The sequence below is a fragment of the Arvicanthis niloticus genome, chromosome 10 (assembly GCF_011762505.2).
Source record: "Arvicanthis niloticus isolate mArvNil1 chromosome 10, mArvNil1.pat.X, whole genome shotgun sequence".
Classification (NCBI taxonomy): domain Eukaryota; kingdom Metazoa; phylum Chordata; class Mammalia; order Rodentia; family Muridae; genus Arvicanthis; species Arvicanthis niloticus.
The window spans coordinates 81,888,571-81,911,865 of NC_047667.1; the positions used below are offsets into that span (position 1 = coordinate 81,888,571).

At 39.9% G+C, this 23,295-nt stretch overlaps 1 protein-coding gene across 5 annotated transcripts in view; it reads left to right on the forward strand.

Annotated features, from left to right (window-relative positions):
* Positions 1-23,295, forward strand: part of LOC117716170 (contactin-associated protein like 5-2) — a 737,433-nt gene that overhangs the window by 273,948 nt on the left and 440,190 nt on the right. For all 5 annotated transcript variants that reach the window (XR_013113069.1, XR_013113068.1, XM_076941723.1 and 2 more), the window contains exon 4: positions 22,905-23,052. Coding sequence is in view for 3 of the 5 variants with exons in the window: in XM_076941723.1 (XP_076797838.1) it covers positions 22,905-23,052 (148 nt within the window). In the remaining 2 variants the exon portion in view is untranslated. The remainder of the gene's footprint in view (positions 1-22,904; positions 23,053-23,295) is intronic.

Consider the following 23,295-nt stretch of genomic DNA (forward strand, 5'->3'; position numbering starts at 1 on the left):
GTAGGGCATGGGAGAGAGAATGACAATACCACCTACTACACCACAGGAAATACAATCTTGGTGTTCAAAGTCCCACTTCACTGGCACTGATGGACAAATTAGGTCTTCCATTCAAATCACTTGCTCCATTGGTACAATGTAACCATGTGTGCAGGTTAATTAAATTTTCAGTTTTTGCCAAAATCTAGAGTCGTCTGAAAAGTCAGTTTCAGTATAGGACCCTTTAGATTAAGCTAGCCTTTGAACATGTCTGTGAGAATTTTCTTGATGATGTAATTGAGGTAGGTGGACACATCTACTATGGGTATCAGGGAATCCGGAACCATAAAGTGTAGAGAGGAGATGAGCAAAAATAGACTCACATGTATTCATTTCTTTCTGTTTTGTGAGAATGATATGACTTGCTGTTTCAAATTTTGTCTTGATGACTTCCACCCACTGGTGGACTATAACCTGGAAATGTGAGCAAAAATAAAATCCTTCTTCCCCAGAAAAATGCATTTTAGGGTATTTTATAGTAGCCACAAAATTAATGCATCATATAAGAAAATTTCTTTGTAATTTATGGTTCTTCTTTATCTCACACAGATATTATTTCTAGATCTGGAGATATATTTCCGTTTCAAAACCCTACCTGCTTTGTTTTACTTGACACTTCTTACTAAATAAGCAACCACAACAGCCACTTCTGGTTGCATGGAGATATAATTGTGTGGATTTAAGTAGTAAGGAAAAGGCAGAACCTAAACAATTCCAGGTCAGCATGAACATCTTCAATGCTATAATAAGTATGTTGTGGTTCCTTCTTGATTAAGAACAACCATATGAGAAAAGGTTAATTTGCTTGCTTTACCCTCTGCAGTCACCAGCACTGTTGGGGTACAGTCCTGTAATTTACTCTGATCTCTAGCATTATTTAAGTCACTGTATTTTTCCCTTTCTGTTTCTTGCCCGTTGGCTATGGAGTCCTACAGAAATCATCACTTATTGTATGTCTTTTCAGTATCCTGTATCTAGAATGCACTTATAGTACGGATAAGTGACTTACTGAGTAAGCTAACTGTTTGGAGTGAGTGTACCAGAGGAGAATTTTGCAGTCTATGATCTATTGCCTCCATCCTTGTATAAGTGTGGAGAGAAATCAAGATAAGCATAAAAAATCAGGCAGAATAATAGGCATGTGTGTTTTCATTTCTCTATGTTTTTAATTGTGGATATGATATGACCAGATGCTTCAGGTTCCTACTGCTTTGACTTTCCTGCAATGATGTACTGAAATTATGAGCTTAAAGAAATTCTTTCTATACAAAGTTTTGTTTTGTCAGGGTATTTTGTCACAGCAACAGAAATGAAACTAGGACATACTCCTTATACAAGCCCTTACACAGGATAACCTGACAATATAAACATCTGAAGAACCTTCCTTTAGTGAATAAACAGGCAGTGACAAGTACTTGTCTTGTTAGCTCAGATCCTTTCTATTCTTAGCAGAAAGTAAGAAACTGAAACCAGGTACTGGGTGGCATGCCCAAGAGGCAAGAATGATCAAATATTGCTGAGAACAAGAAAGATGTGACAGAACCATGAGTACAGATGAAGAACAGTGCAAAATGACTTCTCCCGTCTCTGCTCTGTGCCCAGAAAAATTAAATTGAGGCATAAACATATTTATCATGGGAACCTTCTAAAGGTCCAATTAGCATTTATTATACAGCAAGACTGCTTACTGCAAAGAAATGTCACAAAAAGAGCAGAACTATAAAAGATGACAAAGAAAGGTCTCACAATCCAAACTGGAGGAAATGGTATATTATCAACAGTTAGCTATGGTAATGGGACCAAAAGGTTTTGATTGCCTTTGAAAGGAAAACAGTTAAAAGACAGTTACCTCTTTAAGCTAGTTGTCTTACAGTTTTTTTTCCAAATAGGTTGGAAAATAAAATCTTGAAATAACTGAGACATCAAGCTCACAAAACCCAGATCTGTTTAATGGCGTCAGAGCTTTAAGGCATTTTGATAACCTCATTGGAAATTAAGACAAATTATAAAGAAGTAAAGACTGTACAGAAATTTATTCATGCAACCTTGTCAATATCTCTCAGCATCCTTAGCTCTGCCTCTGAATAGTTGGTTGGACTATATTTTCTAAATGTAGCATTTGAATATATCTAAGTGGTGATTTGCATTTTGTCCTTGTTTGCCAAAGAAAGAGTGAGATGTAGAAAGAAAAAGAGATGAAGAGAAACTACAAGAAAAGGTGTCAGAATTTTGCTTTGGCAATGGGTCTTGAAATATGTGAAGAATCACACAGAAGCAATTTGGTCATAATGCCTGTAAAAATCAGGAGTTTATATTGTTTTCTGTGAGCAATTCATTCCACTGTGGATATACTCCAAGACACTCCTAAAATTGTGAAGGTTATACATTTGCTGTGTAACCTTGTTCACACATTGTTTTATATTTTCTAACTTTTCTGTTCTTTAATAGGTATAAGTATACAAAGATATCTAAGTGATTACAGATTTTAGTAGATTCAAATTGTACAATTTTCAAATTTGTTCAAATTTACTTGTGTAATTTTTTATTCCCAATCCAAGGTTTCAACCCTGCCTTGATTATTCAGTTCCCAGATAAAAGACACACACAACCTTTCTTTTTATAATAAGGCTTAATCATCACTAGAGCTTGGCAGATATCCACCATCTATGCTGTTAAAATATACCTTCCTATCTATAACCCTCAGTTATTATTTACTATTTAACTCTAATTGGCCAGCCTTCAGGGACACACTGTTTTGGTTGACCTAACCAATGAAAGCTTCTCCTTCCTTCTCTAACTACTTCTTCCCCTCCTGGTCCTCTTTGGACCCCAAAACAAAGGAAGCCTAAACCTCACCTATGTTTTTTTCTGCTGAGCTGTTGGCTGTTAGCATCTTTATTCACCAATCCCAAATAACTTGGGGTAAAGGACACACAGTGTCACTTGGGTCTATGAGCAGATTCTTGGGAGCCGAATATTAGCATTAGAATACAAGCAACATTAGGCCAACCCACTATACTTACTACTGACCATTATAGAATAATGAATATGTGGAACACTGTAATATAATCAGCAGCATCTTCAGACACCATATCTCCCTCTGATTTGCAAAGTGTGATCAGCCAACTTTGCATTCTCTGTAACTCCTAGATCAAAAGGCAGGAAAATTTAATAATAATTGTCAACCAGGCAAAGCATCAAAGTAGGTTATGGAGACAAAGGCAATGCCAGGGAATAATGAGAAAAATTGCAGTGAATAAGTGTTAAATAATAGTTCTTAACACTCTTTTATATGTTCATGTGAATCAAGGTACGTACATAGCAAGGTGCACATGTGGATTTCAGTTCACCAGGCTAGCTAGCCTATAAGCTCCCAGAGATTCTGTCTCTACCTACTACATTATTGTCTGAAAACAGGGATCATAGCTATATACTAGTATATCTCTATTATCCATGGGTTCTAGGGACGTGAACTCAGGTTTCCTTCCCATTTGAGCCACCCACCAAGTTCTGATTATTGCATTTGGATTTGTTCACAGTTTATCAGCTGCTGCTAGATGTGCCTCTCCCTCACCTACTGCATAGTGTGACTATAATTTTACCATACTTTAGAGCAGACCTGAGCACCTTAATCTGGAGTACATATTTTTCCTTCTTTGTTCTGGAGGTCAATGCAGTAGGGACAAAGTGCAGTGCAGTTACCCCAGCTGTGGATTCTGAACCCATCCCTGAGGGTATACCTCCCTTTGTCTCAGGCTTTACTTTATTAGATAAAGCTTTGGCTGTTGTTAGGCTTGCCCAAATAGTGTGTTTTGTCTTTCACAAAAGAAAGAAGTGATTTCTTCCTGTGTAGGAGTAAAGAGTATTCTCAGCTTTATCAGTTCCAGTTTCTCAGATGCTCAGGGTACACTGGAGTTGGTTAACTTTGTTATACTATACATTGAATATGAGCCATATTTTATACATTTATGATATCTAATCTTTAGTGCAACTTTGTTTTCTCTTATCATTTGATAAGACAAGAATGAAGATTACAAAAACTGAAGAGATATAAATAGTACACTGTTGCTCTAGTATCACAAGTACAGCTCTTGACAGAATGACTTACATCCCTGTACATGCTGTGATTCAATCTTGTACCTCATAGATATTGAACAGGCAGAGAATTTGTTGGATGCAGGGGACCAACATCACATGAGTTTTCCTACCATCCTTATAATATTTCTCTGGCATCTCTAGGTCTACTGCTCCCATTTAACAGAAAAGAAAACAAATGCAGAGAAAGGCTAAATACCATGTTTAATGCCTTAGAGTGTATATATGTGCATGTGTAAATGTCTGTGTGCATGAGTATGTTTATGTATATATCAATGTGTGTGTGTCTCTGTTTGTACATATGAGTTTGTTCCTAGTATTATATTTCACATAAACTTTTGGTTTGAGTCCTCTTGAAGGGAAGATACCTATCAAGATATGTAGACAATGTAAGCAGAAGTTTATTTAGAAAATTTAAGTAAAACAAAAACTTGAAAGAAATTTTGTGAGTTGCCTCAAGCTAGGAGGTAACCTAGTGGATACTGTGTTATGAATTTTAAAGACATTTTGGTAATATTTATAAGTTACACATATTCATGTGATAAGATGATCTTTTACACCATCAATATTATAGAAGACTAGATCTTCCTTTTATGGTAGTTCTTTCCATGTTCTTCACAATAAGGGAGGTTTGTCAAAGTCTTGGCCCAGCAAACCATGAAGAGAAAGCCATAAAGCAGCACTCATTCATGGCCTCTGCTTCAGTTCTTGCCTTGAGTTCCTGTTCCTATTTCACTTCAGAATAGACTGTAAACTCTAAATTGAAATAAATCATTTCCTCCACAAGGTAAATTTTGTAAGTATTTTAAAGCAGCAATAGAAAATTAAACCAAAGCCCCCAGAAACTCTATACTGAGGAGTTGAAGACAGAATTCTTTGACTCACTGTCCAGCCAGCCTAAAGGGCTCAATGAACTCCAGTTCACTGAGAGACTTAAAAAATAAAGTGAAAAGTGAGTGTAGAAAATATCAACATTGTCTTTTGGTCTCTACAGGCACTATGCATGTACACATGTGAATTTATGCATGCATATATGTTAACACATGAATGCACACATGCACACACATGAACAAGAAGAAAGAAAACAGAGAAAGAGGATTCCACGTTAAGAGGTTGTTAGTCAAACTATTACTCAGAATTGTGTGTTTAAGCTTGCAAAATATGTTAAGTTTGAACAGAACTTCAGTGTTTCTCATACTTAACACAGTTTTGTGTGAACAATTTTACCCAGTGTTAATCCTCTACATTATGTCTGCAGCCTCCTGATTCCTCTGATGTTTTCAGAGGAGAGCAGTAGAGAGCATGATGAATGTGTGTGGAGGAAGCATTGCTGGAAGCAAATGAAAAAGTCTGGCCAATTCTCAATTTTAGGGCATGTTTCTTATCTTGTTTTGCTCTTGTTTTATTCAGCTTAAAAATTTCACAACTATAACTTTGTTTTAAGTACCAAATGAAATTCAGGATATAGTAAACAATAGTTTTCCACTCCACCATAAAACTGTTAATGGAAAAATAGCTATTTCAAATCTAATGTAAGATTATTAACACTTTTATGTTATTCTAAATAAAGAGCTTCCTGTAGATGTGCCAAAAACATGAAAATGAAAAAATTCTTTTCCTTTCTTAGCAGAGTAAATTCACTGTCTTGTTATGGGTTAACTTAGAACCTCAGATAATCTGCAAACAACAACTGAAACACTGTGTGTCGTATAGCATATATGTGTAAGTGAAATTGCAGTCTTGGGCATTTTGCTTCAGGTTATGTGGACTCTTGACTAGAGATAAAGTATCCAGCTTCTGCTGCTGAACAGCAGTTAACACTAAGCAGTATAAAGTCTTTTGATTCTAAAGCCAATGTCTGAAAATTTTGAAGTTGCAAAGTTGAGGCCCCTTAGGCATTTTGGGCTACTGGAATAGGCTCTCCTATAGCCCAGCTTGACCTCAAATTCCTTAATATAAACAAGGATGATGTTGACTTTCTGATACTTGTGTGTCCATTTCTAGAGTGATGGTATTATAGAACTGTGCCACCATGCCTGAATTTCAGTGCTAGGGATTCAACCCAGAGCTTCAAACATTTTCTCATCTGAGCTACATTATAAACCATAATGTACAGAAAATAATATGCAATACTTCACTGATAAAGAGAGTTAAAGAACATTCTTTCTTGTTGAGTTTGTATAGTGGGGCTTTTGTATTTAGATTTCAAAGCTATTTGGTGCACACTAGTCATTCTAGAGATCTGTAGTCTTAATCAGCATAGACTCTATAGACCAAAAAGCCAGAAATTTATTTCTTCTGTATTTAGTCAGGAAGAACAAGAAAAATTTATAAATCTATCACCTGCTGAGGACCTACTTTCTAATATGTAAATAGCTCTCCTTTCCTCTTCTGGGACATCATATGGTGGGCAGACCGGGGGGGGGGGGGGAGGAAAGAGAGAGAAGGAAAGAAATCAGATGAAATTAAAGAAGAAGATATCTCCCATTGTCATCTTGAACAGCACCAATATCTGATTTGTTGCCATCAGGGGCTGGGGCTGCCAGCCATAACAAGTTGGCAATGATTATATATATATACTCTTTAATGTGTACACACACACACACACACACGAGAATGTAGATTATTCAGTGTTTTTGCATATAGGATTTAAAAGACCTTTCTATTTCTCAAATCTAAGGGGTCTTTTACTTAGACTGAAGTAGTAGGAAAATGGTCAGCATTCCTGTGAAACTGTGATTAAGGTCTGGTCCAGCCAGTGGCTAGTTCCATATAGTACTTCTTGTAATCGGTCTAATAAGTTGTCAAGATTTTGTGAAGTTTTCTCAGGCTGACACAAGACTTTTCCTCCTCTCACAAAAAGTGCCCTAATTTCTTACAGTCCATTACTTCAACAAACAGTCACATAATTAATCCCCACATAAGGAGTAAACCTTCAGAAATTAATATATTTCTTAATGCTGGCTTGGCTTATACCATGACACTGGGTGCTACAGTTTCAATGTATTAATTTTAAGGACAAGCGAACATCCCAAGATCAACTTTCCCTACATCATATCTTGATTCCAGGAACTAAAAATAATAGTATTTTATATCTGCATCCTTTCTACTTTCCCCCTTCTCCCTCTCCTCCTCCTTCTCCTCCTCTTCCTCCACTTTTTGAGGTAGGGGTTTTCTATATTGATGGCTCAAAGTTAGCATCCATCCTAGACTGCTCTAGAACTTTACCTTCTCCTGCTTTGGACCCTCCAGTGCTAGACTGCAGCCGCAAAACTCTCTTCAGGATTCCATAGTTTATTCCACCAGGAATCTTTAACTTTACTCAATAAATGAGATAGTAGAGGTTGAAAAAGATTCTGAGATGAAATATGGAACCCCTGAGGTTGTATGCGATAAAAACAATCATAAGTAATTTTTAGTAACACTTCCTCTTCAAAGTTTCATGGCTTTATACTTCATTATCACATCAACTATACAATGACATCACCTACAATGTTCCTAACAAAAGACAGTTAACTTTTGTAGATTCATTGATAAAATTGTAACATCTGTCTTCATGTGTATGTGTAGTTTTAAAGAAATAGATCTGTGATGTTAGCTTCCCATACAGTTCAAAGGCTAACATTTCTTTTAGCAATTAGAAAGACACTTTTTCTCCTCCTTCCTCTGTTTCTCTCTCTCAGTCATGATGAAATTCCACCAGATATAACCACTCAGACCACTCACATATGGTCAATTGTAAATCTTTATTTTACCTAGCTTGGAGTAAATGCAGGTATTTGTGTTTAAGTATAGCCCAAAGCATTTAAAACATGAGACTTTTAAAAGCAAAAAAAAACTTATCCTGGTATCTCTCTCTGTAGCTCCATGTAAATAGGTGGCAAAGTTGTTTCAAAAGTTTCACAAGCAATCAGTTTTAACAAAACATAGGATATTTTAGCTGGAATGTTTTGGACTCAGGTTACTAAAATAGAGTTAGGTAATTTTCCATGTGATTCTCCATCAAGATCAAATTATAGCTAAACCTGAACTGGCCTTATCAAGATGACAGGATGGAGGAACCTCTATACTCTCTTGCCCTGCCATATCTGTGGAGGCAAGAAGTAGATACCATTTGCTTCTCAGTGAATCTGTACCTGACTACCTCAACTGAGCTGGATGGCTAGTAAACCCCAGAAACCTTGTCATTTCTGTCACCAGTAGTAGAATATATGTGCAACTGGGTCCAACTTTCTACATGGGTCTTGAGAGTGAATGAAGATCATCATGTTTGCAAGACAAGCATGACTGGCTGAGATATCTCCTCAACTCAGCAATCCTCTTTTCTGCCGTCAAAAGCAGATTTCCAGATTTTTAATTTGGTTTCCATTCACTTAGAGCCAGACCTCAAAGATTGTAATAAACAGCCATGGGTTTGGTTAATTTGCCAGCAAACCTGGCATCAGAAATCTTTTACTGTGGAAATGTTTTCTGCCTCATTTCTTTTTCTTTTATTTTTTTCACCTCAACCCCCATTATATTACAAGAATCCCTTTCAGAACTGCAAACACCATTTTCTTTTCTTTATGAGGGGAATCAGTGCTTGAATACTGATAATTTCCCAGATCTACCTGCCCAATAATGATGAGTAACAGCCAAAATAAAAATGAGATCAGAAAGAGGAGGTTTTGATAAGCTTTGTTTTGTGATTCTACCATAGACTGACACCAAACCTATACAGCCTCTGCTGTGATCTAAATCTCAGGATAGTGAAAGAAAGAAGACACTTTATCTGCTTTGATACTACTTTCTCATTGAGTCTGTTATCTGCTCTAAAATTCTCAGTCATGGGAATTGAGGTTGGAAGGAAACTGCTTACCTAACTGACAAGTTGGAACTTATCTACTCATCTAGACACTGATGCATGGACTTGAGCCTGAAAAGTTCTGAAATTAAATAATATAAAACATAGTTGGAACAACTTTCTGGTCATCATTTGATCCCCACAATACCAGCACCAGGCATAACCTTACCTTGGCTAATCACAGTTGAAAAAACTAAGAAACCATTCTAAAGTCCTGTCTAGTGGGAGGAATCTGCAAGTGGAACATCATGATCATAGATACCATCAAGGAAGAAATAGCAAGTACTACTCTCTTACACCTTGTGACCCTTTCCTTGCCCTCTGGATGGGCTGCTATCATGGAGCTGCAGACTCCTCTGTGCTGATACTGTGCTCCTCTGTAGCACTCTATGCTGAGAATTAAGAGCTTTGAGGTAACTGTTGGCATGGTAGGAATTCTAAGTTACAATGACATTCCAGTGGCCCTAGTGCTGAATCAACATTAAGAGTGTGTTTTAGAACTCCTTTCCCTTGATTTACCATTGAAAGCAGTGTATAAGGCTTTCATGTATCACTTATTAAAACTGGAAGCTAAAGCAGAAGGATTGAAGGTCTGAGACCAACCTGACTAAATAATAAGACATTGTTTCTCAAATGCCGCTAAAACATTTAAATTTCTATAAACGAGTTCACACATTATGACAGTAGTTGACATTTCTGGGCTACAATGATCATATAAGTTGCTTTATGAAAAAGTGGCAGTATCATTCTATTGTTTACACAGAAGGTATCATGACTCTACAAGAACTTATCTCATGCACCTTACAGTGCATTGACAGAAAAATGCACAATAATTGATAGAGGATAAATACTAGATAGAGATATATGACAGACCAGTTTTGATTATTATACATACACAGTTTCATATATAATGTATTTCTTTTGCCAAGTGGCAATAAGATCTACATATGGATAGTTTGGGAATAGAGTTAGCAGGATCACATTATGAAGCCACTGTCATGCATACATACATGTGAACTGGTTAACAATCTTATCCAGCCTTTTTTCTTGGTTTTATTATCTGCTTTATCCTTAAACACATACATTAGTTCTCCCCTATCTTTGGGCTTAGCCATTATAGAAATGTCACATCATACCCGAGATTTAGTAACAGATGGCCAAGCTCTGCTTTCAGCTTTCAAACAGTAGCTCTCTCCTTTACAGGGAAGAAAGCTTTTTATCTCTTTTCTCAGAAGGGCAAAGGCATTATCTTTCTTTAGTGGAGTGTTAAAAGATGAGTTTTTCTAAGTAGGAATTTCAGTCTTTCCAAGCATACATCATATGGCAGAGATGCATTCATGTTGGAGTTACAGCTTCATCGTAGATATGGAAATGAACCTGGACCAGGCTTGTCAACAGTCAACAGTCACTTCCCCATTCCTTATCTTCCACACAGGTGGAGCTACAAAAACACAACAACAATGGAAAGATTTGGTATGGACCATCTGCAATCAATAATTTAATGCCTTTAGCCTTTATGAATAACTAGTTGATTATATTACTCAAGACAATGGAAAACAAATTCATACATCTATTTTGCCCTTAGTTGATATTGCAATTTGAATATAAGACATCCCACAATAACCTTAAGTTTTTTAACACTTGGTTCCCAGATAGTTGTTTGGGATGGTTGTAGCACCTTTAGGAAATAGAGCCTCATTGGAGGAAGTGAGCTACTGACTGGAGGTGACTTGGAGTCTCTGTAATCTTGTCCCACTTTCTGGTCACTCGATATTTCCTGACTGTGAATTTAATGTAACCAGCAAATCTCTGTTTCTACTGTCATGCTTTTCCAAGCATGATGGACTGTATCCCCTCCACCTCTGCATAAAAATAAACAGTTTCTCCCTTACGTTGCTTTTGAATTTTGTCAAGGCAATGAGAAAACTAACTAAAACAGTTGACAAACATGTTTTCTTTAGTTTCTAGCAATAATTGAACCACACAGTTACACTTGTTGTCATAAAGAAGCTGCTCTACAGTTTGTACTGCTGGCAAGGTTATTATTGGTGTCAGCATATGATAGAGCTACTTATTAAAAAAGCTTCCTTCCAAATCAAAGGTGATTGGTGTTTAATGTCGGCATGGGCAGGGACAAGGAGATTCGAGGCATCTTGCACTTGTACTTCAACATCGCTTTTTCTATACTTTTTTTTTTTTTTTGGTGTTTACAACTCTGAAAGATCTAAGAAATCAATAGAAGACAGTAAAAATAATGTATAGGGAATCATAATGTTTTATAAATTTAGACAGATGATAAGAGAATATAAAAAAGAATAATCACTTTCAGTTTTTATTTTTGAGTGTATGTGGGATAGTGTTGTATTATGTGTGTATGGTGTATACAGGTATATCTGCCACAAAACATATGTGGAGTGAGTACCTTCATGTTGGGCCTAACTCAAGGTCTAATCTCCATTTCACCTCCACCCTTCAGTCATGTACACAGGTGGAGGGCGTGAACAGGCCCTAGAGAGATTTACATACCTGAAGGCCAGAGGTGGAGCCTATTAAACATTCCTCCCCAGCCCCTCCCCCCTTCTCCCCTCCCCTTTTAACTCAGGTCGATCCTGGGTTTGAGGGGTATGCATCCAGATCTGTCCACAATTCGCCATGTGAATAAACCAGTTTAGGAAACCCAAGGGCTTCCTCGTGTGTTGGGGCTGCGCCGCTATGAGGAACCGTGAGGAGCCAGGGAGAGACTTTTAGTTAATGAACAGCCGGGCCCAACTTCCAGCTGGAGAAACCCAGAGCGTTCCCAGCCGACTACCCACAGCATGGCAGGAAGAACCGCGGGATCCCCAAGCCTTTTTTTCCCCCCACATCTGGCGCCTCAAACGTGGGGCCTTGGAAGCCACACAACCACGCAGCTACTGATACTGCGGGAAGGGTAAGCCCCGAACTCTTGAAACAAGAAATCTGTTTTTTCCTCCTGTGTTTCAGTCGGAAGCCATCGCGCGGATTTAAGTAAGCCAAGGGAGCCTTTGCTACCTCCTGGCCAGGGCCACTCTCTGGTGCTGGTTCAAAGCTTCCCTGGCCTCTGCTTAAATCCCGATAGCCCGAAACGGGCGTTGGCAAAGACTCTATCTAGACTCTCTCTAAAACAAAAAGAAATCTGGTGATGCAGCAGCCATTTAAAAGCCATAAGGGCGGCTGCCAGTTCTTAAATCTGCGGGAAGGCTTGGCGCTCTTGGACCATTGTGGAATCCCCCAAAGCCAATAGGCCAAGGGAACGTTCCCATTAGACAAGGCGTTTCTCCTCCTTTTCTATCATGGGAAACTCCACCTCACGTAAATGTTCACCCCAATCCAGGCAAATATATTCTTTACTAAAGACCCACGGGATAAGAATAGGCAAAAGGCAAGCCTCCTTGTTTTGGGAGGAAGTCCTTCAGATAACACCATGCATGGCAGAGGATAATATTTACAGTCCAGACTCTTGGAGCAAAGTAGCTTCCCTTATCAAAAACAGAGATAAAAAACCCCCTTGTGAGTTTTTGCCGATCTTAGCTGCAATTCGGCAATGTATAAGACCATCGAAAATAGGACAGACTGAGAACAACACAGCTCCTGGGGCCCCTCAGTTAAATGAACCCAAAAACCAAGGCTCCAAAAGTCACCTGGTTTCAGACCTTGAGGGCCTTACCCAACTAATAAGAGAAATAAAATCCATATACCCACCCCTTCCCCCTTATGCCTTGGAGGAAATGAAACCATGTGCTCCTCCTGTCCCTCCCTCCCCCATCCAAAGGCAAGGCTTCATTAAAATACCAAAGGAGCTTTCCCCTGCCTTTCCTCTTACCTCCCAACCAAAGAGAGATAAGTCCCCTCCCCCTCCTCTTAGCCACAAAAGTAGCAGTCCTTCAAAATCCATAGATAAAACCCAAACTGCTCAAACATTCCCAGTTAATATCCACCCCACTCGAACTAAACCACTTAAATGGCACCCTATCCAAGCCTCCGACCTAAAAGAACTCAGGCAGGCAGTGAAGGAAGATGGCATTCATGCACCGTGGACAAAATCGCTCCTACAGAGCCATATTGCCAACTTAAACACCCCCCAAGATTGGAGAGATATTTGCCGTTCTGCCCTTCCTGATCCAATGTTTCTAGAATGGGAGGCGTATTATCGTGATGAGTGTCTTCAGCAAGTCAGGCAAAACCAGGGAAGGGAAGATGACACTCCATGGGGTTTTAAAGAACTCTTTGGCCAGGAAGATTTCTCTACTGGGGCACAACAGGCAAGTCAGCCAACAGGCTACTATGACCAGGTCCGCCTCTGTGCCATTCAAGCCTGGAATAGGCTTACTCCACATTCAGGGTCTCAAGACCCTGCCCACTCCCTGCTCTCCCTTCATCAGAAGCCTGGAGAATCCCTATCTGATTTTATTCTCAGAACTAAAATGAGCTTAGAAAGAAAAATCTCCAACTCCACAGCTAGGGACCTTCTTCTTAAAACCATTGTTTGGGAAGGCATGACTTCCGAGTCTAGACTAGCTTGCCAGGGTCTCCGGGAGGAGCATCACGATAGGTGGATTGTAACAACCAGAGAAATAGGAACCCCATCAAATCAGGTTACATCCATAGCTCAGGCATTTGTGGCAGCAATAAAAACAGAAAAAATCTGCCTCAAATGTGGGGAGACAAGACATTGGAAAGATGAATGCCCTACAACCTGCCATCTTCGGGGCCGGGAGACCCAGCGAGACCTCGAGCTTGCGCGTCCCCCGCCCCCGAGCCGCCCGCTGCGAGCTGGCCCCGCCGCAACCGCCACCGCGCTAACCAGTGCCTGGAGAGAGCGGAGAGGCGGCATGAGCGAGGCGGGCGAGGCCACCACCTGCGACACCACGCTCCCGCAGGCCGCTGACCCTGCGCCTAAGAGCCCTGCGGCCAGCGACACGCTCCAGGCCCCGGCGCCAGCCGCGCCCCTCGCGGGGAGCCCTGGCAGAGACGCAGCCCCCAGACCCGCCCCGGCCTCTTCAGCTCCCGTGGGCAGCGAGGACTCGGAGAAGAAAGTTCTCGCCACCAAAGTCCTTGGCACTGTCAAATGGTTCAACGTCAGAAATGGATATGGATTTATAAACCGAAATGACACCAAAGAAGATGTGTTTATACACCAGACTGCCATCAAGAAGAATAATCCACACAAGTATCTGCGCAGTGTGGGGGAGGGAGAAATTGTAGAGTTTGATGTGGTTGTAGGAAAAGGGGGTCCTAAAGCAACAAATGTGACTGGCCCAGATGGAGTTCCAGTAGAAGGGAGCCGCTATGCTGTGCGCTGTAGACCTCCCCATAATGCTGGTGAGATTAGACAGATGAAAGATGGAGTCCCCAAGAAAACACAACTCCTGGTCCATCGGAATCCAACCTACCGCCCGAGGTTCTGCAGGAGACCCGCTCATCCACGCACGAGCCCATATCGTTCCCTACAGGTGGTAGAGCCAGCTACAGGTGGTAGAGCCAACTCCAAGAGTGTTCTCCCCAGTTATTGCCCACAGAAAACCTCTCCCCGAAACTCCAGGACAGTGAGTAATTCCCAGCCTAGTTCACAAAACTAGGCAGGCTTCTTTCTGTCTCCCCCCTCTTTCTCCACGTGTTCCTTGTTAGCTTCTTCTAATTTTTAGCTACTGCCTAGTTCAAAAGACTAGGCCCCACTCTTTCTCCATGTGTTCCTGGTCAACTTCTCTACTTTAACTCCTCCTCTTTCTCTCTGTCTCTCCCTCTCCATGTGCTTTCCAGCTCAAGGGCAAGATGGCAGACCCCCTAGCCTCCACTTCGCCCATCCCCCAGCTCCACAGAGAGGGCTCCTTCACAGACAACAGCAGTCTTTCAAGTCACAGTGCCTGCTGTGACCCTCCTAAGACTCCTTCCTTAGGTGAGAGATTCCTATAGCCTTTCACTCTCTGACTCTTAGCTCTCCTATCAAGCCTAGGTATCTCTCCCTATAAACTTCAAGTTAGCTTTTGATCCTTCTCTACAATTAAAATTTCTAATAAAAAGAAAGGTGGAATACAGGTCCTCTCTGCCAGAGCACCCAGACACCACATCGCAGAACAAGGCCCCTCCCCACTGCTTCTAAACCCGCCATTACTGCTCCTCCCCAACAGGAGGACCTGCAACAAACGTTCCTGTTTTTCAACAAAAATTTTAAACGTTTCCTTTTCTTCCTAACAGGAACACCTAGAACAACAATGCTTGTGTTTTTCAACCAAAATTTTGTTATTTTTTCTATTTTAATGCTGCCTTTTCTCTCTAATACTCGTGATAGATGTCCAACATTATTTTTCAACCTTTATAATTTCTTCAAGGTTTAAAAGCCATCTGATTTCCTTCCACAGTTAAGTCAACGTGCTGATCACCATATCTTGAGTCTTAATTAACAACTAATTTCTTTTACAGGCAAAGTGTTGCTGCCAATCCCAGATACAAAATTAACATTGTTTTTCTCCCTCAGCTATCCAAGATACCTTCTAAGACTAAACTTTCCTCAAACACCTTTACTTTTCCAGGATCTTAACAACAGGCCATAAGGTGCTTGTTCCCAAGCAATTTAATGCTCCATATCCAGCCTACAGACATCTCCCTGCCAGAGATGCTGCTTCCCTGCTGTGATTATCCTACAGGTATACCCACAGATCCAACAGAGTCCAGCCATCATCTGGAACCTGCCTGAGATGCCAAGCTGCTTTCTCCCAACCACCTCATCTGACTGCAGACTCCAGAGACACGCTGAGATCCAGAGACAGCGCCACCTCCTGGAACCTGCCAAGCTGCCTTCTTCCAGTCATCTCATCTGACTGAAGACCCCAGAACATGCTGAAATCCAGAGACCCACACCAGGCTCCAGAGATACACGCCAGAACCCAGAGATGCTCACTACAGAAGACAGATCCAGACCTTCCAGCTACAAATGAACTCTTTTGCCAAAGTCACATAGCTAAAGTTACATGTTAGTGAGGAAAACATAATGTCTATTTAGATTAATCAGATGTCATTACCCTCAAACTATACAATCTGTATTTAATTGTTTCAATGATTCCCTGCCTTCCAAACCCTACCCTCAATTCCCATTACCCTTGACTTGGTTATGCTACACCCTCTGGCCTTCATAGTGTTTTATTTTGACCACCTCATCCAAAATTTTCACTAAAAACAGTGAGATGTTGGGCCGTGGAGACATGGTTTGGACATAGCCTGGTTGAACGGGTTTTAAACCCCGGAGACCCTTTTAGGGACGGTAGGATGTTTAGCCCTGTTCCTAGGCCCCCTTGATAGAGCGCTGGGTTTGAGATAGCCAGGAGACCCAACAGGACATTGCCTGTCAGGGACGGCATATTATCTCCCCGCACTCTGGGACTCCAAACTACTTCCATGTGGTCCACATCTCTCATTAACACAGAGTTGCCCCTCCTTTTATGAAAGAAAAAAGGGTGGGATGTTGGGCCTAACACAAGGTCTAATCTCCATTTCACCTCCACCCTTCAGTCATGTACACAGGTGGAGGGCGTGAACAGGCCCTAGAGAGATTTACATACCTGAAGGCCAGAGGTGGAGCCTATTAAACATTCCTCCCCAGCCCCTCCCCCCTTCTCCCCTCCCCTTTTAACTCAGGTCGATCCTGGGTTTGAGGGGTATGCATCCAGATCTGTCCACAATTCGCCATGTGAATAAACCAGTTTAGGAAACCCAAGGGCTTCCTCGTGTGTTGGGGCTGCGCCGCTATGAGGAACCGTGAGGAGCCAGGGAGAGACTTTTAGTTAATGAACAGCCGGGCCCAACTTCCAGCTGGAGAAACCCAGAGCGTTCCCAGCCGACTACCCACAGCATGGCAGGAAGAACCGCGGGATCCCCAAGCCTTTTTTTCCCCCACACCTTCAGTAGTTAGTTATCTCCTGCTACCTTGCAAGATCTAGGGGTTAAATTCAGTTTATGAAGGCTGAGCATGCAGCTCTGCCTACTGAACCACTTCATTTACTCTACACCTTATTTTTGAGGCAGAAGTTGAAGCCTCCCAATCAAATTTAACTAGACTACTGACAAATGAGCTTCAGGAATCCTTTCAGCACCTCTCTAGTGCTGTGATTATTCCTTTGCACTTTGGTGGTTGGCTTTTTACATATGTTTGAGAAATTGACTTCAGATTTTCATGCTTATCTGATGATCACTGTCCTGTTTGAGCCACTTCCTAGTCCTTACAATTAGTTATTTTGATGAGATTAAGTTGAGGTATGTAGAAGTGTCATGGTCATAGAGTCCTACATATTCAGGGAAGGGTTGTTGCTTTTGAAATTGTTATTGTCTAGATCTTACTGCTGTTTTTTCTAACTGAACCTGTAGTAGATGAAGGAGTTAATTTAAACATTACCTATAATACCTATAAGGTATGATTACCCTCCAGTAAGCTTATAGCAACTTGTCAGTGAGAAAGGAAATGTGTTAAGTGACGATAGAGTTCTAGCTGGTACATCTGAGATAATATATATGTTAATATTTGCATGCAAAATAACTAATGCAGGTATATTAACCACAAAGTACACATTATTCAGACTTTCATTTGGACTTCATTTTTTGAAATGACTGCAACTATGATGGTAAGCTGAGGTCATAAAATTGAAAAAGAGGAGCAAGCTGCCCAAGTGGCCTTTTATCAAGCAAAAGTGTGAATGTTATAGGCTAGGCCAGGGATGGGTTGTACTGAGAAAATACCAGATTCCATGGAGGGTTTCTAATGAGAGAATCACTGGAGTGAGCACATATGTCATTGTGGTATAATTACATTATCTGAATAGTCAGGGGTTAGGGTGCTTCTTAGGAATAAAGAATGAACATGAGTGTATAAGTGTTCTCATATGCTGCAGCATAGTTGTCATTAACCAATCCCTATCTATGGTCACAATCAGAACACCCTGATAGCTATCTACCCATTCTTCATAATTTTATATCCTGATAAATCCACTGCACATTGTGAATGAACTCAACATACCACATGTAGCTCACCAAGAGTGTGCCATCAGTTTTTCTTTGTGGCTGGCAGCAGTGTCAGCTCTCTCATGCTATTCACCATACCAGGACTATACTACATATCATCCCAGGATTTCCAGTTTATATAAAATCAATTATATCTTTTATGCCATCTCCAAATTGAGTCATATTAATGTATAACAATGTCAGTCAAGACAAATAAGATATAGTTTCTTGAAAATTTTCCATTTTTCCTTACTAAAAAAGCTAAAACTAGACAAAAGAGGCAGAATGCAGTGGACTTTGTTATGTGCCAATACTTCTTGGGGAATTAAGGAATAAAATGATGAGTGTCAGCCAGGAGCCCAAGACCAATGCACAAAAATTTTATTTGCCAGAGAGGAATAAAGGGTAGGAAATAAGAGACATACAGGAGAAGGAAGATGAGGGATAAGAGGAAGAAAACAAGAGAGAGGGATATTTGTCCCTGAAGACAAAGGACTGCCTCTAGATAGAGAGAAGACAGATGTGGCCCATGGGAAAATGGCAGTTTATTAAGGTACAGGGGGGACCCCATTTTAAAATAAGGTGCTGAATTTTACTTGGGCATGCTAGTTATGTAAGTAAAAGTGAACATTTGATTGATGAGTTTCAATACTTGATATGTGGAGTTTGGTAGTCAGCCTAAGACAAGAAAATGCCAAATAAGAGAGTAGACCTTGGGCACTAGCTTTAGGAATGTAATTTAAAGGTTTCTACCAAGAAAGAAGGAATGGGAAAGAAGGGCAAATCCTGCCAGAAGCTTGTTTCCCATGTTTTGCATGACTAAAGTCCTTTCAGGGAAGCCACAACAGACCAAAGTATGGAAACCACCAACTTCCACCTTGGCGAACCAGTGAGTTTTGTTGGGATTGTTTTCTGGAACTATTGTGTGTAAATTGCAAAAACCCCAAAGGGACCACCAGGAACCACAACTGTGATGCAATCACATAAGGATCTTTATTCAAGCTCTAGCTTGAGCCAAGCTACCTTTCTGATGGAATGGGAATGAGAGTGACTACCAGCTCTAGGTGAAGGGGGTTTATAAAAGAAAACTCTGCAAGGAGCGGTTTCTAAGCCTTGGCATGACATGAGAGGGTAAAGGAATGTTGGCCTCTTTCCCAGAACCCAAGTCTGGGAGCCATATCACTTCAAGGACTCCAGACAGTAGCTTTCTAGACAGTAGCTTACTCCAAGGACAGACAAGATGGAATACATCCTGCTGTTTTGTTGCCTCTTCATTGGCCATGTCTCTCACTAAGGGCAAGTAAACATAGAACAGATTCTTAAGAACAAAATGAAGTTTATTCTGCTACCTCAGTCCCCTCAGAATATGTATGAAGAGTGACTTATAAGAACAGAAACTACTCAAATAGCTGCATCATCAAGGGCTATCCAAGCATGGATGATAGCTCATGGGTAAAAGCTGGGAAACCTGTAACTTACTGTACAGCCTGCAGGCAGCTCAACAGTTTGGACAGTATCTTTTCCACATTTTTTAGTTTGTCTGAACCTCCTTCAGGCAACTTGGTCTCTGTTTTCTGGTCTAAGTCTGGTTCACAGCTTGGCTCTGCTCTTCTGGGAATAACTCTCAGCTGTTATTGTTACTCAAGCAGGAAGTACCCTAGTGAATCTATTCAGTTTCAGAGACTTCTTGAAGCTATTTTTAGTTGTTTACCTTCATGCTTAAGAAGCTTTTTGCAAGACTATGGGATGGAATGTTTCAATCTGACAAAAATATTTACACAACAAAGGGGGAATCAATCATCTCCTTTTACTAATCACAAAGCTACAACTAATTACTACACAGCTATCAAATGAAGAGTGGCCAGTCAGCCTAAATCAGTGACAGGCCTGTAAAATTGTGAAATAGTTGATACTTTTCTCTACACTTAAAATGATGAAAGAGGCATTCATCATTAACAAAACAAACAAGCAAACAATAAAAGCTTAAACTCAGAGAATTCCCTGTTTTGAGTTTCTCTTTCTCTCATAAAATGCAATATTTTACATCCTTGCTAGTCATCAATAACAGGGCAATTCCTTGAATATAATTTTTTTCATTTCTATTATTGAGAGCCCAATGCAAACCCATGTTATCACATACTCCAGGAGAATAGTCTGGAATTTGGAAGCTGGAATCTGTTTATTCATTTCAGCTTTTCCTCTGTGTTTTGCATGTTAATTACCCCATCCCTTTTTAAATTTATCTTATAAAAAAACAAGAAAATGCTTTTATGATTACCTCTGAGCTTCTAGTACTTCCTTCCTTTTATTTTGCTCTCTTGGAAAGACAGGCCTTTGGATGGCATTTAAAAACTTGATTTTCAAATGACTATCATGGGGCTTCAAGGAATCAGTAAGTCTCTATTTTAGAATACACAATATACTTTCACACAATGGTATTTTCACAGGTATGTCCTTGAGAAATGTTTCTCTGTCTGTCTGTCCCTGTCCATGTCCTTGTCTGTCTGTCTCCTGTGTGTGTGTGTGTGTGTGTGTGTGTGTGTGTGTGTGTGTTGAGAGAGGAAGTTCTTCCTCTCTGTGTCTCAAAATCATTTTTCTTGGTGTTTCCTTTGGCCATTAGAGTGAAGTCAAGTTTGTACTATTTGGTGTCATGGCAGATGATCAGAAAGACTATAGATTACTAAAACTGAGAAGGACAATCATGACGTAATGAAACACATCTCTGAGTAATAGCTGACAGCCTGTCATTGCGATATAGAAAACAATCTTGGCAAGCTCAATTGGAACAATTGTATAATATAAACACACTAACTTACACTGAATTATGTTCTTTAAAATAGTTTACATGCTAAATTTTATTATGGATATTTGATCCTGAAGTTTTTTAAAGCATAGGATTGGAAGCAAGCTACAGAAAAATAATAATTGTAAAATAATAATCCATGTAGATGAAGGGTATGAGACATAATACAAGTGATGGAACAGTTCTTGTAGTGTCTGTGTGTATGTATGTGTGTGTGTTTATGAAGTGTGTACTTGTATGTGGTATATGCGAACATTTCTGCATGGGTGAGTGTGTCTGAGCACATACAGACTCCAGAAGACATGTTCATATGTTCCCTTCTATCACTCTCTGCCTTGGTCCTTTGAGCAGGCCATCTTGATAAACTATAGGCTTTTGGATTTTGTCTAGGCTGATAGCCAGCAAATCTCAGTAACTGTACTATATCTTCCCCCTTTAATAATGGAATTATGTGTATTCATTGGACCATTCCATGCTCATAATATGAATGCTGGAATCTAAACTACATTCTTTGGGCTTGTTTAGAAAATATGCATTGTTTTATATGATTTATTTTTAAAATTAAAATATAATTTTATCATGTCATGCGTCCCTTTCGTCTCTCCAACCCAACCCATCACATGTACTTCCTCTTTTCTCTTTCTCAAATTTACAACCTTTTTTCTATAAATTGTTCTATATATTCACATGTACATTATATAGAATTATATACCTATGCATATATATATGCATATATATATACTGTTCTGTCTGTACAATGTTGTCTATATGTATCTGATTGATTTTGGGACTGACTATGTGATAGTGAATAACCAACTGAGGGGTTCTTCTCAGGGGAAGACTACATCTCCTGCTCTCAGCATTGCTTACTTGCCTGTAGTTCCTGAACTTTCTGCTTCAACATTAACATGTCTATTGGTGTTGTCCTTGTTTGGTTCTATTTAGCCAATCATGTGGGTAAGACTCCCTGGTTGTATTGCCTTGATATTCTTAAGAGACTTAATCTCACAGGAAATGTTCTGTTCTTTTGACTCTCACAATCTTTCCTCCATCTTCTACATATTGGTCCTTGAGACTTAGGTGCTGGAGCCCTGTTGTAGATGTATGTAACAGTTGGCACAGGGCATCCTATAGTCACTTGTTCTCTATATTTTCATCAGTTGTGGTTTTCTGTGATAGTTTCTTTATGTCAACAAATTGTTTCCTTGATGAGGTGTGAGGACTTCACTTATCTGTGCATGTAAGGACAAGTATTTAGAATGGAGTTAGAAGTCATACTGGTTTAGTAAAGTGGTGGTTTTATGTTCTCCTCCAAGATTCCTGACCACACTAGACCTGGCTAGTGGGTGAAGTTAAGAGTAAACATTCTTAACCACGGAACTGTCTCTTCGGACCATGTGTAACTTTTGCAAATAAACATCAATCACAAATGAACAGAAAAATGAACTACACATATAGCTAGACTGTGATGATTCATTTTTGTAAAACCTAATGATGGCATAGAGACTGGGAACCACAAAAAAGCATGGGTCTTGGAATAGGACAGTCTTAGAACTGAACTTCAGGCTAATTTCTACTAGGTGATTGAATGATTTGAAGATTTATTTCCTTATAGGTTTCCCATCCTGCCCCAATTTTTTCTTTAAATTTTTAAAAGGGTGGTGTTGATGTTATGTGTTTTGTGTAATAACTGGCCTCAAATAACATTAACAATTATTTCAGTATAACACTGTTTCTTCCAGTAGAGGATTATCAGGTATCTTACAGTTCACAATGAGTATAAACATGTGAGAAACTAGAACATCATAATGTCATTAACTTTTAAATCTTCATGTGTCATACCCTGCAGCTTGCTTTATTCATAAAATTTAACTAGGCAAGATGGTAGGCAGAGGAACACCCAAAAGAATAGTATTTGATACCTATAAAAATTGTAATGCCTAGGGCTTAGCTGTCACCACGTTAGAAAAATGTCAAGGAAACTAGGACCTTTGTTTTATTTTGTCTTGTTTTGTTGTTATTCTTGACATTCCCCAAAAGCCTGAGTGGATAAGCAATCATACTTCTTTTTATATGGCTTGCTACTGCATAACTCACTGAATTTCCTGTCATCTTCAGACATTTGTAGGAAACATGAATGCTGACAGTGTGGTTCACCACAAGCTGCTGCACTCTGTGAGAGCCCGCTTTGTTCGTTTTGTGCCCCTGGAATGGAATCCAAATGGAAAGATTGGCATGAGAGTGGAGGTCTATGGATGCTCCTATAGTAAGTACTCATGTGGATCAAGTCATCCAGCATAAGATGTCTATGGAATACCAGATTATTCATGTCGAAAATTGAAATGTGTATGTGTATGTGCAAATGCACCTTTGTGTATATGTTTACATGTGTGGGTGAAAAAAGCAGCTAGATAGAAACCTCCAGTGTTCCAGAACAGCATCATCACATCATTTGAACCAGAACTTTTCACTTGGTCAGAAATATCCATCTGAACCTATGCTGGCTGAG